The sequence below is a fragment of the Cuculus canorus genome, chromosome 3, assembly GCF_017976375.1.
Source record: "Cuculus canorus isolate bCucCan1 chromosome 3, bCucCan1.pri, whole genome shotgun sequence".
NCBI lineage: Eukaryota > Metazoa > Chordata > Aves > Cuculiformes > Cuculidae > Cuculus > Cuculus canorus.
Genome location: NC_071403.1, coordinates 22,105,237 through 22,119,366, shown reverse-complemented (window position 1 = coordinate 22,119,366; position 14,130 = coordinate 22,105,237). Strand labels below are relative to the sequence as shown.

The 14,130-nt window shown below is 35.9% G+C and overlaps 1 protein-coding gene across 4 annotated transcripts in view; it reads left to right on the top strand.

The window, feature by feature from the left end:
- RNGTT (RNA guanylyltransferase and 5'-phosphatase) overlaps window positions 1–14,130 on the top strand; it is a 184,440-nt gene that overhangs the window by 76,766 nt on the left and 93,544 nt on the right. For all 4 annotated transcript variants that reach the window (XM_054063260.1, XM_054063263.1, XM_054063262.1 and 1 more), the window contains one exon: window positions 12,854–12,922. In XM_054063260.1, coding sequence (XP_053919235.1) covers window positions 12,854–12,922 — 69 coding nt within the window. The remainder of the gene's footprint in view (window positions 1–12,853; window positions 12,923–14,130) is intronic.

Here is a 14,130-nt window from a genome sequence, read left to right as displayed (position 1 = left end):
AGAATCTGCGCTCATTTCCTAGAGTTAACAAAAGAGGATTAGGCTACTTGCTTTTGATTATTATTATTTATGATGTTGAAGGTCAAGTATAATATTTCAGCACAATATGATTTTGGTTATGGGAAAAGGGAAGTAGTTTTTTGCTTTTGGTTTAAGAAATTATTCACACTAGTTAACATTTCACTTTTTTTGAAAATGAACTGCTGAAGTTAAAACAAACAGTCTCGAATTATTTCCATGAAAGATTATTTTCATAATGAGTGGCCCATGTTAGATATTGCTAGTGGTACAAATTAAATTAATGTAGAATAATTCAGATGTGTAATATATAATTAAACTCTGACTTGCCTAACTATAGCGTGGGAAAGAAAAAAAACTAAACTAGCGGAAAAATAAAAGCATATGGATGGAGCATTGTACTTGGTGCACATTGTAAGTTTGGGCATCAGAACAGTACATACTTGCTTTAGCCTTTGGCATTTCAACATTAGCTTTAAACAATCAAACTTTTTTTAAAAAATATTTCTTCTATATTTTGTGCAATTGAAATAACGTACCTTTCTAAGTAGGAAAAATGTCTTTACCAGTGATTTCTACTTCCAGTTTTGTGGTGTATTACCAAAACAGAGAAAATGGAAATCTGTTCGAACCTAATTACAAGTTGGTATCCCAGTACGGGCGATTGAATTGGTATATTTGGTATCATCTGAATGAGTTAGACGACTCAGCTGTGGTTGACTAAGTGGGTCACTCCACTCATTAATTGAGGGGCAACTGTTTAATATTGACCCTTGTGCCACTTCACAGCCTGTGTCTTTTCAAACTGCCTCCTGGCAGTACAGTTCTGCAGGGAAGGCATCAGCCTTCTCCTGTTGGAATGACATTCAAGGGACTTGCACTTAATTTGGATAAAATTAATAAAAGCACAAAGGAAATATTAAAGATGGAGGTGAAATTTAAAGCAATTTTATGGTACAAGAGTTTAGGACATCCCTGCTGGTTCTTTCTTTTCTTGTAATGTGCTCAGGTTTGCAAAAAACATACTGTACAAAATTCATCTTTGTCTTTAAAATCAAGAAATAATAATATTTTATCAAGAAATATTTGTTTTTTAATGTTGTGGTCTTACAGTGGCAAGTTGAAATTAAAACTTTGTAGCAAATAAAGACCTCAAATGCCATTGCATAGCAGAATAATCAGATTTTTTTTAAACATTAAGGATGTCATGTTAAATCTTAATTTTTGTGTTAAAATCACTACATAAATGCCCAGTGAAATACATGAGCCCAGTTTGAATCGGGCATTGTAACCATAAATGTATGAAGACACTATATTCTTGAATATCTTATTTATATCTAATTGAATTATTGTATATACATATTTATCTTTGCTGATGAGTCTTAGTGTAAATGCTTAAAAAACCATGATCCTTAATTATCTGATTTAATTAAAACAGGCCTGTCCGTATTCTTGACCACTAGAGACTGGATTATGTTGTAGCACTTTACACAGAGGCTGAATAACAAGTAAACCCCATGAAGTTTGTAAGGCTGGAGGATCATTTAGAGAACAGATTAAAATGTACTTGGCTCCACTGCACTCAACTCAATGTCATTTTTTCCTTTGACATCAAAAGGAAATGTTGCATTTGCATTGAATGTTGCATTTGATCAAACTCAGTGTTATAGGGAGCTTCTAAATGTTAGCGGGAGAACCTTGCTCGGTTGAGGAGATCAGGTAACAGACTTCACTATCTGCCACCCACTCATAAATGACGCAGATTGTAGGCTATTTGTAAATAGGTCAAATATTTTGTTTGTGGCACCAATTAAACCTCCTCCAGCTCCAGCAGGACTCTGGTCTCAGGCAGGAGTGGTCTGCCAGGTAGGACACCATGGGGAAAGTGATGTGAGCAAAGCCCGTGTCCTAAAATCAAAAACTGAAGGTACCTTACAAGTTGAAATACAGAACTGGCAAGAGCACAGTATATTAAATGGCCAAACCATGAAATATATTGCTTTGTTTCTTCATGAGGTAAATATTATTGCTGTTTGGCAGAGGCATTCCCTCACAGCCTCGAGGAATCCATCTTTCTCCCATTTCACAGCTATCACACAAGTCAGTTAAAGTTTAGAAGCAGCCTATTTCTCTTATTTGAAAGAAGCATTTGAAAACATCCTTGTTAATTGATGTCAATTTCTCAATTGTGTTTTTGAAAAGAGATTGACAGCGAGAAATGCTTAATGCTTATTTTGAATTCAGGAATGCAGGTGTGCTGTCAAATTAAGCATTAACACTCATAGTGCTGGTGTTATTCTTGGGCATTGTTTTGAATATATTAGGCACATGACCTTTGGAGTTGTTCACTCGGAACCAGGAAACTGCTGATAGCTCAGTCAGTGGAGCTCTCACTGCAGCGTGCTCTACATTTTTCTGAAATATCTCTATCCAAATAATTAAGGAGAAGGGCATATAGCTAGTCTTGGTACCGTCTTCTTGATACCGTCTTTGAAAAGTGCAGTTAATGAATTAGCTGCAAAACCAAAAAGAGATTAAAAAATAACAAAACCATCCAACTTTGTTCCCCGCCACATCTGCAATATATTTTATTGTTCACTATAGCATTTTTTCCCTTTTGACTGGGGCAAAATGGGCAACAGATCACAGGCAACAGAAACTTGCAGGTAATCCTGTATCTGGAAATGGCTTTTTTTAAAAGCTTTTAGAGGAGTAGGAGGAAAGATTTAAGGAGCGGGTTTCAGAAGATGATATATATGGTTTCCCTTGCTTGGAAAAAGCAGACTAACACTCCCTTACAAATCTGGCAGCAGTTCTGGTAGGAGCTGGGAAGGCTCTGCAAGAGCAGTGTGTAGAATAACTTGTTTGTTTCAGAGGTGCTTCAGTCATGATGCGAAGCAGGTTGCAGATGGAACAGATGAGCGTCTTTGTCTTTCTTGCTTGGAAGTGTTGCTCATTCCCTATCGCATGCGTGTAAACAGGAACTTCCATTATCTTCCTGTTCTGGAAAGAATCTCTGCAGAAAGCTCTGCAGAATTGCTCTTCTCTTGGTAAAAGACAATCAATGAAGAGTGGTGTCATTAGTTAGAATGCTAATACCCAGGCACAAATAGTTTGGGTCCTTATCAGTCATCAATTCTGAAATTATGTGGGCAAATATTTGAGGAAGAGACTGTACACCAGACTTCTTTGAATTACGATGCTGTTTATGGTCTACAGGAATACTAGCATCAAGTCCTCAGAATACTTGGCTTTTACATCAAGGAGCCTGTGAGCCCTGCACATCGTGCTCTTAGCCTGTAAAGAGAACACCTGAAGCTGAAGTACAGATTGCAGGTTATGCTCGTGACAGCCTGAATCCACAGCCTTTCAGCTTCATCCACTTAGAATGCAAGAGAGCCATCAAATGAGAACCTATTTATAATACATCTGAGAGGGCTGTTGTAGCTGTGATAGCTGTGAGGTAAATAAATGTGTGTTTCAGTGTTCCTGCTGAGTTTCTGACTAGTTTTAGACCAGAGAAGAGTATGTAGGTGCCGGAGCAAACCCAGGTAGAATTAGGTCACCTTCCTTCCTCCCTGTGCATGCACCTGTCTGTTGCCTCTTCAAGTTAGTTCAGCCTTGCTGCTCCCACTGTTCTTAGTGCAGAGCTCGTGGAGGTTCAGAGGAGGTGCCCAGGTGAGCTGGTACGACAGCAGGTGAGTTCCTCTCCTGCTGCAAGAGCCGTGCGGGGACTGTATGTGGGAGAGGCGATCCCTGGTAAAGCTGACAACCCACAGAGGGCTGTGAAATACTGAAAAGTGGGCCTACTGTGAAAACATTTCTTGTTGTCATTATCTGTAATTAGAATAAGTGGGAGACTCTCAATAAGCATTTTCTTGTGGAATATGAATGAGTTTCAGGTTCATTGTCTTCTAACAGTGTTTTGCTATATGAGCCATTAGTTAGGGCTGTATGTACTTGAATATCATGAGTGATGCTTTAAAGAGTAAAGCAGTGTATTCTGTCAGGGATGCTTTACTAGACACAGTGAAGGGATATAGAGAAAAAGCGGTGCATATTCCCCTCGCAAGAAATTTTTTGTTATTAGGGACAGGTAAGTCTGTGAAGCTAAATCCAGTCATATCAAACACTCCTTTGGTCAAGCTTTAAAATGAGAAAAGCTTGACTTGCATGCTTGCTTTTTGTGCTGCAAATTTCCTATTTTTAACGGGCTTTTTTGTGCTGGATTCTGGTGTAGCATGTTTAAAATGATTAGGATAGTGCTCTTATAGATTTCTTAAAACATACTTCAGTGACCAGTTGTATCCACTGTGCTTTTGTTGTGGCTGTTGGCTATTCCTGCGCTAACAGATGGCACTCGCTTAAACTGACAAGCTGTGGGATAGCCGAGCATTACTAATAGAACCTATCACATGTTAAACTTGACCTGACATTAATCAAGTTTTGAATGCTACAAATGATTCATGGATAATAATTAGTCTCTTGATCATATTAGTGAACATCAGTCTCACATTGCTGCCATTATCTGCTTTCATTCTTATAGAGAACAAATGCATTGCAGTAATTAGGTGTTTTTAATGTCTTTTGAGCCAAAATGTTCTGTATGATTAACTTGGCAAAGGCGTTATTTTTGGTCTTTCAGTATGATCGTTTTCAGAGCTTCTAGTAAATTAAAAAACTGAAAGGCTTTCCATAAAATAGTATATTATAAAAAGTATGGTTTTTTTAATTTTATCAACTGAGAAAATTCCCAGTGTGTCTTTATGCAGTCATTTGGTATAATTTTAATCACAGTATGATTCAGCTGTTGCCACAGATTACATGGTTCAAAACAGTGGTGATTTTGTTAAACAGATGAACCTTTGGAGTTTACTTTTCTTCTTGTTTAGTGGTTAGTTATTGCTTAACATCAAGTGCTTTTGAGATGTACGTATTCATACAGACAAAGTAACATTTGCAGGTTTTCTCTGTTTCTATCTTGAATTACCACCTTGAGTGGATGGCTGTGTGAAAGCTAGGATTTGAGCTTTAAGCATAGATTTTTTTTTTTAAAAGGACTTACTTCCATTTGAATTATACACTGGTTTTTACAGCCCAAGAACATGAAATTTCTTTGTAAGTAATGAGCAAGTGAGTTGTTTATACTCTGTGTATACTCAGCTAGGGCAAAGCAGATCATTTGACTGGTTTACTGAAAATGTACCAGTTCTTCTTCAATATATGTTTGTTCTTAATGGGCATGTAAAACTTCTTTAAATAATTACTTCTTAGGGCGTTAAATTTTTAATTTATTTTCCACAGTTTTTGATCCTACTTTTCCTTTATGCATATTTTAAACCATTAGCACGGGCAAGGAAATATTCTGTAACTTCATGATTATTTTTAATATATTAACTTAAGAATATTTAGTATAAGCCATGATTTTCTGATTGTACTCTCAGCTAATATGCTGCATTTCCTTTCTTCTTGTTTCCCAGCAAACAAAAATTCAAAATCTTATAGTCAAACACAATGCATAATTGAGGATGTGTTATAGAATTAAACTTCACCCTAATGTAGGGAGTCACGTCGACTGATACTGTTTTTACCTCATTTATTTGGCATAAATTTGACCTAATTTATTTGAAATATATTTGACATTTTACCTCAAGTATTTGACATATTTTTATTAGGAAACAGAATAATGCAAAGGAAACCAGGTCAGCTTAAATTATTAAAGATCTAGTCTTCAACATTTTTGTAGGTGATTTGGAGGAAAACACGTAATCATATGAATGAGAGATGGATTGCTTGTGTTTTCGTGAGGAAGTAAATGTTAATGTTGAAATGCTGGTTACAGTTCCTGGAATCACAGAGTACAAGCAGAAATATTTACTTGTCTGGCCATGTGTTAAGCCAGAATCCTGAGACTATGGGCTGTGATTTCAGTTACTTGGAAGGAGTCACTTTGAGTCAAGGAACCAGTTGTAATGAGTCACTGGCTTGTGAAATACTTTGCTCATGTATCCAGATACCTCCTTGAAAGGAATCTCCTGTGAAGGATAACAGGGAGTGCAGTTTTTCTTGCTGGAATAGTCTGTCTAGCTAGCTGGGATGATTTCAGTTGCTTAAAAAAATGGTAACTGTTAATTTAGAGGAGACAGAAATATTTGAAGAGTTACATCTGCTTCCTTGTGGAAGATTTGAAATGTGAGTCTTGTTTCTTTGCCCAAAAACCCTCTAAAAGATATCTTAGTCATTGTCTAAATAGAGGAACAAGGAAGAAAAAAATGGCTGAGAAATAAGTGTTAACTTTTTAATTGCGCCTGCAGTACTTCACTGGAACAATTTAACAAAGATTGTGGATCTCCAAAGATTGTGCAGTCTCCAGATTGTGTAACTGGAGACTGCACTGTTTTCCAATAAATTATGTGGCACTTGAGCATATCACTGGTAGAGGGATTTAAATATACATGAGAGGAGAAGGTTTCGTCCTCACAGCAGTCTGAAAGTTGACTGAACTGGTGATCCAGGCTATGTGTGGTTTTGGGCAGGGAGGGAAGAGGAGGCAGTGGAACTGCCAGACACATGTCTTTGATCTTCTCCCATCTCCCCTCAAACTGTGAATTTACATTGGATTTGTTTAGGTCAGCTGTTTTACTTCAAATACTAACTCTAGGTGAGGCGAATGGTATCCCAAGTATGAAAAAGATAAAAGTCTGAGTGGATTCAGTTTGTTTTTTTGGGTTATTTTTTTCCTTTTTTTCCATTTTTCAGCAGGTATGCGTTCCTGTAATTCCCAAAGCTGCATAATGCCCTGAGTCACTAAAACTGGTTTGAAAGTTTTACCATATATTTGTAGTAGTTTGAGTCAACAAACTAAAATCAAAACTTCTCTTAACACTTTGTTTTGGGCTCAGTTTCTCTTTAAATGTGAATTAGCCAACTTTTATTTGTGTAAAGTTTGAGATTTTGACTTTTATTTTTAAATAATACATGAGACTTTTCCACCCGTGGTCTAGAGTTACTTGCATGCTTCTCTGCTTTGAGATTGAAAGCAGCTGTTTAATTCTTAATACCTTCTGTACTTCTAGAAAGAAAACAAACCAAAAAAAAGAAATTATGCTGCACAACAGGGGAGACTGGAAAGATTGTGAGGGGAAGCAAGGAGCGGAGTCTACGGCTGTAGCTTAGAAGGACCAGCTTCCTTCACCTGACATTCAGCTGCATTTGATAGTCTTATCAAGTACTGCACAGTAGCCTGTGTATCATCTGGAAGGGAGCTGCTATCTCACCAACAGCATCTTTAATTCTTTTCCAGGGGGCTTCCTTTTCAAAATGTAATATTTGAAGCTGGAGTTTACAGTGTTAGTAGTTTGGGTGATTGCTCCATCATTGCCTGCTACTGGTTAACTGAATTATTTTGAGAAACGTGATAGTTGGAATGAATCTGAGGCAGACTGTTTTTACACTATTTTAACTTAATTGAGCTTAACATAGAAGTGTAATTCCTGTAGGATTTCTGATATCATTCAAAAACAGGATTTCTGAAGATGTTTTGTTGTAGGTTATTCTCAATGTATTTTTCTTCTACCAGTAACAGGGCAGATCCACAGATTTCGATTCTGACTTTTAAGCAAAATAGTTTTGTTAAGCCGGGCTTTATGCTTTTTCTTGTTTTATTTGTTTAGTTTGTTTTTTTTAAACTTAAATTCAGGGAGGCTACCCAGTAGAAATACTGTTTTCTTACATAAATCTTCAGCTGGATTTGCGATTCATAAATCCGTTCTTCAGAGGCTTCTGTATGTAATTATGGAGATGTATTTTTTATCTTGTGAGTTAGGAAAAATATGATGAAAATACTTCTCTTAGTAGCAGATGCATTAAATTCAAATATGTTTTATTGAATGTTGTTAAATCACTGTACATTTGAAAATGTTTGTGCCTCCCACTTTAGTTGTAAAACTTTTTCTGGGATGTTTTAAATACGTTGGTAACTAGTGTTAAAGTAAAGAATTTTTATATTTAATTTGGATGATTAAGGTGAGATCAGGACTATTGAGGAGATTGTCACTTAAAAGTAGAAAACTACAGAAACTAGCGAGCAAGATGAAACATTCATGTGAACATAAAACAGGAGTGATACCCCTTTTTAATAGCAGAATAGTCCATCTCTGTAGGGAAGTGCAAGGAAAGAGTTAGAATAATTGTTTCTTTTTAAAAAAGGTGGTTATTTGTACTGGTAACTTCTGAATCTTTTTTTGAAGGCTGTATATATTTTTTATATATATAAATATGTGTATATTATGTATATAAAGTATGCATATATTAGTGTATATATGTATTTGTATATATATGTATATATAATACATATTTAAATATATACATATTATATATATATAAAATACATACATATATCTATATATTGTATATGGAGAGATTTATGAGCCCATGTCTGTAAAACCTGACAGTTGTCAGGGTGTGAAAATTACTTTCTAGTCTGATGGTGAGGGCTGTCATCCTCAGGAATGGATTGTCCTGTGAGTTGGACTGAAACCTAAGCTGGGGAAGATGCTGTCTCTCTCAATTTAGGAATGACACTATGCTCATGTCTGAAGGTGTTTTACGTTCTAGTTAACTTGGCAATTCATTTGGTAGCCACTAATACTTCTGAGTGAAGTATATTCCCTTTTGTGACCAGGTGGATGATCAGGAGTTTGAAGGTGGCTCTGCAAAACTGCTTAGGGCACCGGTGCAGGCAGAGTGGCTGTAGCTCAGCTTGAATGAACTGTATAACAGTTCTGAAATTGAAAAACCAAGGAAAATGGACTTAGATTTGTCTTGTATTATAGAAGGCAAAGGGATTTATTCCCCCCCCCCCCCCAGTATCTCCAAGTGTTTCACTACACTAAAAAGTAGTATCGATTTTGAATTGGAAATACGGGCGAAATGGTTAGGAGTGTTTGCATATTGTGACATTGAGGATTGATAATAGTCGTGTGAAGGGATCTTAGCCAAATAACTTTTTAGAAAGCAAATATGACTTTGCAGAGACATTGTTATGTTTTGGAATCTCCATACCTTTCACAGCATGTTGTGTTTCTGTGAGTTTTTATTTTATAATAAGGAAACAAAAGATATAGTAGTACCTACTGGACTTATTTAGTATTTTATGAATGAATTAACATCTGAAACCTCATCAGAAGTATGTGGCTTGCCTCAGAATTACAGAAACTTTAATAAAAACCTACTAGTGTTACATGGAATCCGAATGCACCAAAATTTTCTCATCTTCCTGCTAGAGGAGCCCAGTGATTTCTTGTTTGATAAGTACAGAGATTTCCAAAGCATGATTTCTTAATTATTTCCTCAAGAACTGCTGACTAGTTCAGTGCTTTGGCAAAATCGGTTTCAGTGTGTTATTAGTGCCACTTTTGGTGACACGCTGCTGCTCCTCAGCTCAGTGGTTAAAGAGCAAGGAGAAATCCTGTTACTTGTCCTACAGCTTTACTTATTCCATGCAATTAGATGATCTGGGGGTTGGAGCTAGATGATCTTTAAGGTCCCTTCCAACCCAAACTATTCTGTAATTCTATGATTCTACCGTTCTGTTCATTAGAGGAATATTATTAGATGTAGCAATAATTTTTAATTTGATTTAGGTCTAAAGTAAGAAAGGAAGAGTTTTAAATAATAAACTGTAGTATGAGTCTGTGGTTTATTGCAACATTCATGGGGAAGCCAGAAGCTGCAAGAAGTGAACAAAGGGTTTCACAGGTGGAAGCAAGTGCCATGAGGCTGCAAAGAGTAGTATGCTGGAAGAATTGGCTCACATGCATCATTTACCCATCTTTTATAAAGTGTCATTGAGATACATTGCATTTTATCTGATCCCTGGCAGTCATCCCAGTCAAGCAGGTGTGCTGTTTATCACAGTGCCTATTAAAAAAGACAGTACTGTTCAAATTAATTAGAAATTTTAACATGTGGAAAGTTGAACATCGTTTTGTCAAAGATGATCTGTGATATCTGCATTCTAAGTTCATAAACACAAAACCTTAAATCAGCTACTTTTTAGTGTCAAAAATACTTGCTTATACATCAGACGTTCCTTTTCTGCTCATTCTCCTGTCATTCCAAACTTTCTACAATTTTCAGTGTTCAGGCACAACCTGTAGTAGTTTAATTCTCAAGAAAATGTGTATGCGAAGAATATCAGAGAAAAATCTCTATTCCCTCCTTCTCAGTTCCTCCTCTCCCTGCCAAAATTGCTAATCCTTTGTGGTAAATGCTCTTTTCTAGAGCGTTATCATCCTAATACTTCTAATTGACCTTAATGAGAATGGAAGCAGCATAACTGAGAATGAAAGCAAAATAACTGGGAGTACAAAGAAGTTTAGTTATCTGTTAAGACTTGCTCTCATTTAAAAATCCTTTTGTTTTTGATATGCAATCGACACTTGGGAGGAGATGTCATAGTGAGAATCCTGTGGTCCATCAAAACGAGAAAAATTTAAGTCTGAAGCTGGGTGTCAGGTTGCTAAGAGGGATTCCCTTGCATTTTATAATTCTGATGAAGCAGTGAATGAAAAGGAATATCAGAATGTGTTTTTGAAAGGGTAAATTTTGAATTTATATTTCCTCCCCATTTATGAAGTTACAGTAGGGCTTTAATGTAGTTTTCTAAGACTACCAGTAGACCAAAGTGAAGAAAGCTACAGGTAAAACAGTGTGTGATGATAATTTTATACTTTACTCGGCTGGGTCACACACTCCAAATTAAAAGGTTGCTTCTATATTCTTAAGCTTCATTTCGGGAAATAGTAAATAATGCAATTTATGTAAGCTCCAACATCAACATAACCATATCCTCAAATTATAGCTCCTTTAAGAACTTCAGATAAGCAGAAACATAGGCAATGGTTTCTGTTTGCCACTTTGGTTACTGCCTTTTAATAGGCTAGCTAGGAATGTGTAAGAAGTATAGTCTCAGCTAATTTGAAGTTTGCATTTTTTTATAAAATTATTGTTATTGTTGTTGTTTAAGATTTATTTTTGGTTTTGCTACTTGATTTTAAATGCAGTGGTTTTGTAGCTATGAAGCATATTCTTATTACAGACTTCTTATTGTTCAATCAGTTTTGGAATTGCGTGGTAGCCTTACAAGTGATCCACAGAAGACTTAGCTTCTGTAGAAATTAAAAAAAAACATTATTTTTGGAAACTTTTTGACATTTGTTTAAATATTTTTCCAGTGTACTCATTGTTCTCACGGAACAATGAATTTATGAAAGAACTTGGGAATTATTATTTTTTTTGTTATTTCATGTCGCTGTCTGGTAGAGCATACATTACAATGTGACCCTCAGCTGTAAATTTCAAACCGGTAAGGGGTAAATGAAAGCTAAAACTTCTAGTTCCAAGTATGGACTTTCTCTACTGAAATGTAGTGTTTTGCTGGATGATTTTTTATCCAGAATGAAGTATTTAAAAAGTATTTTACTGCCTGATAGTACTGTCATAGGGTCTGGTTTTTTCAGTTCAATTGTATCTAGAAGTTGAGTACTGAAAGCTGTGTTTGTTGATTCATCTATAAGCACAAATATGCTGACTGTGTGGGTAAGGAAAAGAGCTAGAGGTTTTTTGTAGGAAAGTGACCAATTATTCTATGCAAACAGTTACAAGTTTAAGTGAAATATGTTGTTTTATTATTGTTTGAAATATTTGGCCATAGGCTTTTGATCTGTGAAACATAGAAGTGCATTACTTTGACTTGTACAGCCAACAGTAAGATGAATGTTAATTCTCAACTTCTTTCTTGCCTTTGCCCTTTATTGACTTAATTTGAATAAATTAGTCAGTGGATCATTGAGTGAAGTTGAGCTATAGAAAGAAAACAGTATGAAAGTAACAGTCTAACCCAAAATGTCGCATTTAAAACTGACTGATTTACTGAGGTCTGTGTTTGTTATGTTGAAAGCTGTGTGGCTACTTATATGTCAAGGGGTTTTTTTTTTTCCAAGTATTACTGAAAGCACCTACAATTTCAGGACAGATTCATCTCTACAGTAAAATGTAATTTGAAATGAATAAAGAGGTGTTTTCATAGCTCTCCTAATTTCTTTTATTACTTGTCACTTGTAGTTTTCATTGGTTGGTTGTTTTTCCTTACACAAGTCATAGTTTAACATGAAGTATATAATCAATTCTCGTAACTATCAGCTAGCTGGTGTCATTAGTTTGTTCGGCTAGATGCTTTTTCTCTGATGAATTCACCCCCATATGGCATTCATGATCTTTGAGAATGTAAAACAGAATGTTCATGGTACAAACTAGTTCAGACAGTTGTTTTGCAGCAGTGATGCTGTGTTACAGGATTGTGCCCTAGGAGTCTGCCAAACAGAAATTTTGAACAATACCCTGAAATATTTTTCAGTACATAGTTTCAATCGAAAGTAAGTGCTATTTTCATATTAAAGTGGCAAGTTTGTTTTTTAATTTGGCCACAAATAACTATGGTGTTCTGTTTCAGAACTGATTTTTCTTCATCTTTTGGTGTGTAGAATCATCTTGGTTTCTCAGTATTTGTTTTTGGAAAAAGGCATTTTCCTCTAATAGAACTGTAAGGGTTTACTTCCCTGAAACTTGTTTCAGCCTTGAGTGCTCTTTGTAAAAACTGCTAATTTGCTGAAGGTTTCTATTTTGACATTTCCCAAGTTCTAACGTTAAACCGTAAATAAGCAGTTTAGTAGCAAATGATTGCAGTAGTAGCGTATAATCTGCTCTAATGTGCAATCTTCTAAGTGAAATATTTCTCCATGGAAAAAAGATTTTTTTCTTTTTATTTCTACAGCTCCTGGAAGGAAGCTTTGCCAGAGAAGTTAGCCATGAAGTAGATGGACTGATATTTCAGCCTACAGGAGTAAGTAGCGTAAAAATGGATTTTTTCTCCCTTCACTCTCAAATTCTCACTCTCCCTGCCCACTCATACTCCCATCTACTGCCTGATCTTCGTTTCGGTCAGGATTACTTTGCAATGTTGGTTCTGATTTTTCCAGTTCCTCAGACTACTTAAAATTCATCCAGTTGCAATCCAATTTTTAGTATGTGTGACTTCAGATTAATCCATGGTGGTAGTTTTAAGGAATCGGCTTATGTTTTTTTTCCCGTGTACTATGACGTGCTGCTAAATAAGGAAGGATTTTTTCTGACTGGATGAGTTCTGTGAGTCTTTCAACCATTGATTTGAGCTCCTGAATTATTTTTCTCTTTCAAGGATATTCACACATTAAAATTTTGGTAAAATTTGTGACTCGTGTTGTTTTAGTACCTTTAAAGCACGATACATACTTGAGCCATGTCAACCGTTGCAAAGGAATATGACTGAGTGGTGGGGAGAAGTCACCAGAAGAACTGCAGACAGCCAGCAGAAATACTGTAAGTGGTTCTCAGGCAGAAAGGGTGGTTTTAAAGGAAGTTGGTAGTATGACCTCATCCGTCTTACTGCTCCTGGTGACTCTGATACAATGGATACACTGCAGTGTGTGTTGTATGTTGGCATAGATTGCCGCTGTAACATCATCCATGTTGACTTTTTTCTTAGCTTGTAAAATAAAGACTTGGTTTTGATTATTTCAAATTTGACAAGTATTTCTACCCTTACAGTTATTCACAGGAAATATTTGTTTATCTTTCCAGATAAAATATTTTCTTCTTCTCTACTTCCTCTATTGTAGATCTTAGCAAAGGTGGTGACACTCCCATCTGGAAACAGAAATAACCTCTCTTCTTGTATTGCAAGTTCTATGTCGGCTGGCAATAAACTAACTGAGCAATTAGACCACTTAACTTTTTTAAAAATTATTTTTAAGTATGTAGCTATTTCCAGTTCAAAGCAGAAGTACTAGCACAAAGAAAATTCATGCTTTCATAATGAGTCCTGATGTCTTGAAATATTGTTAAAATCTAAAGTAATTATAAAGGCTTCTCAGAAGTACTTTCCTGAATATTAGAGGTTAAGCTATGCAGAGTTTCTCCAACTAAATTTGAAATTACCTTTTCTACTTGAAATGAAATTACGGAAGAATGTTTCTCTCTGCTGTTGTTACAGAGAATTAATATTGGATATGT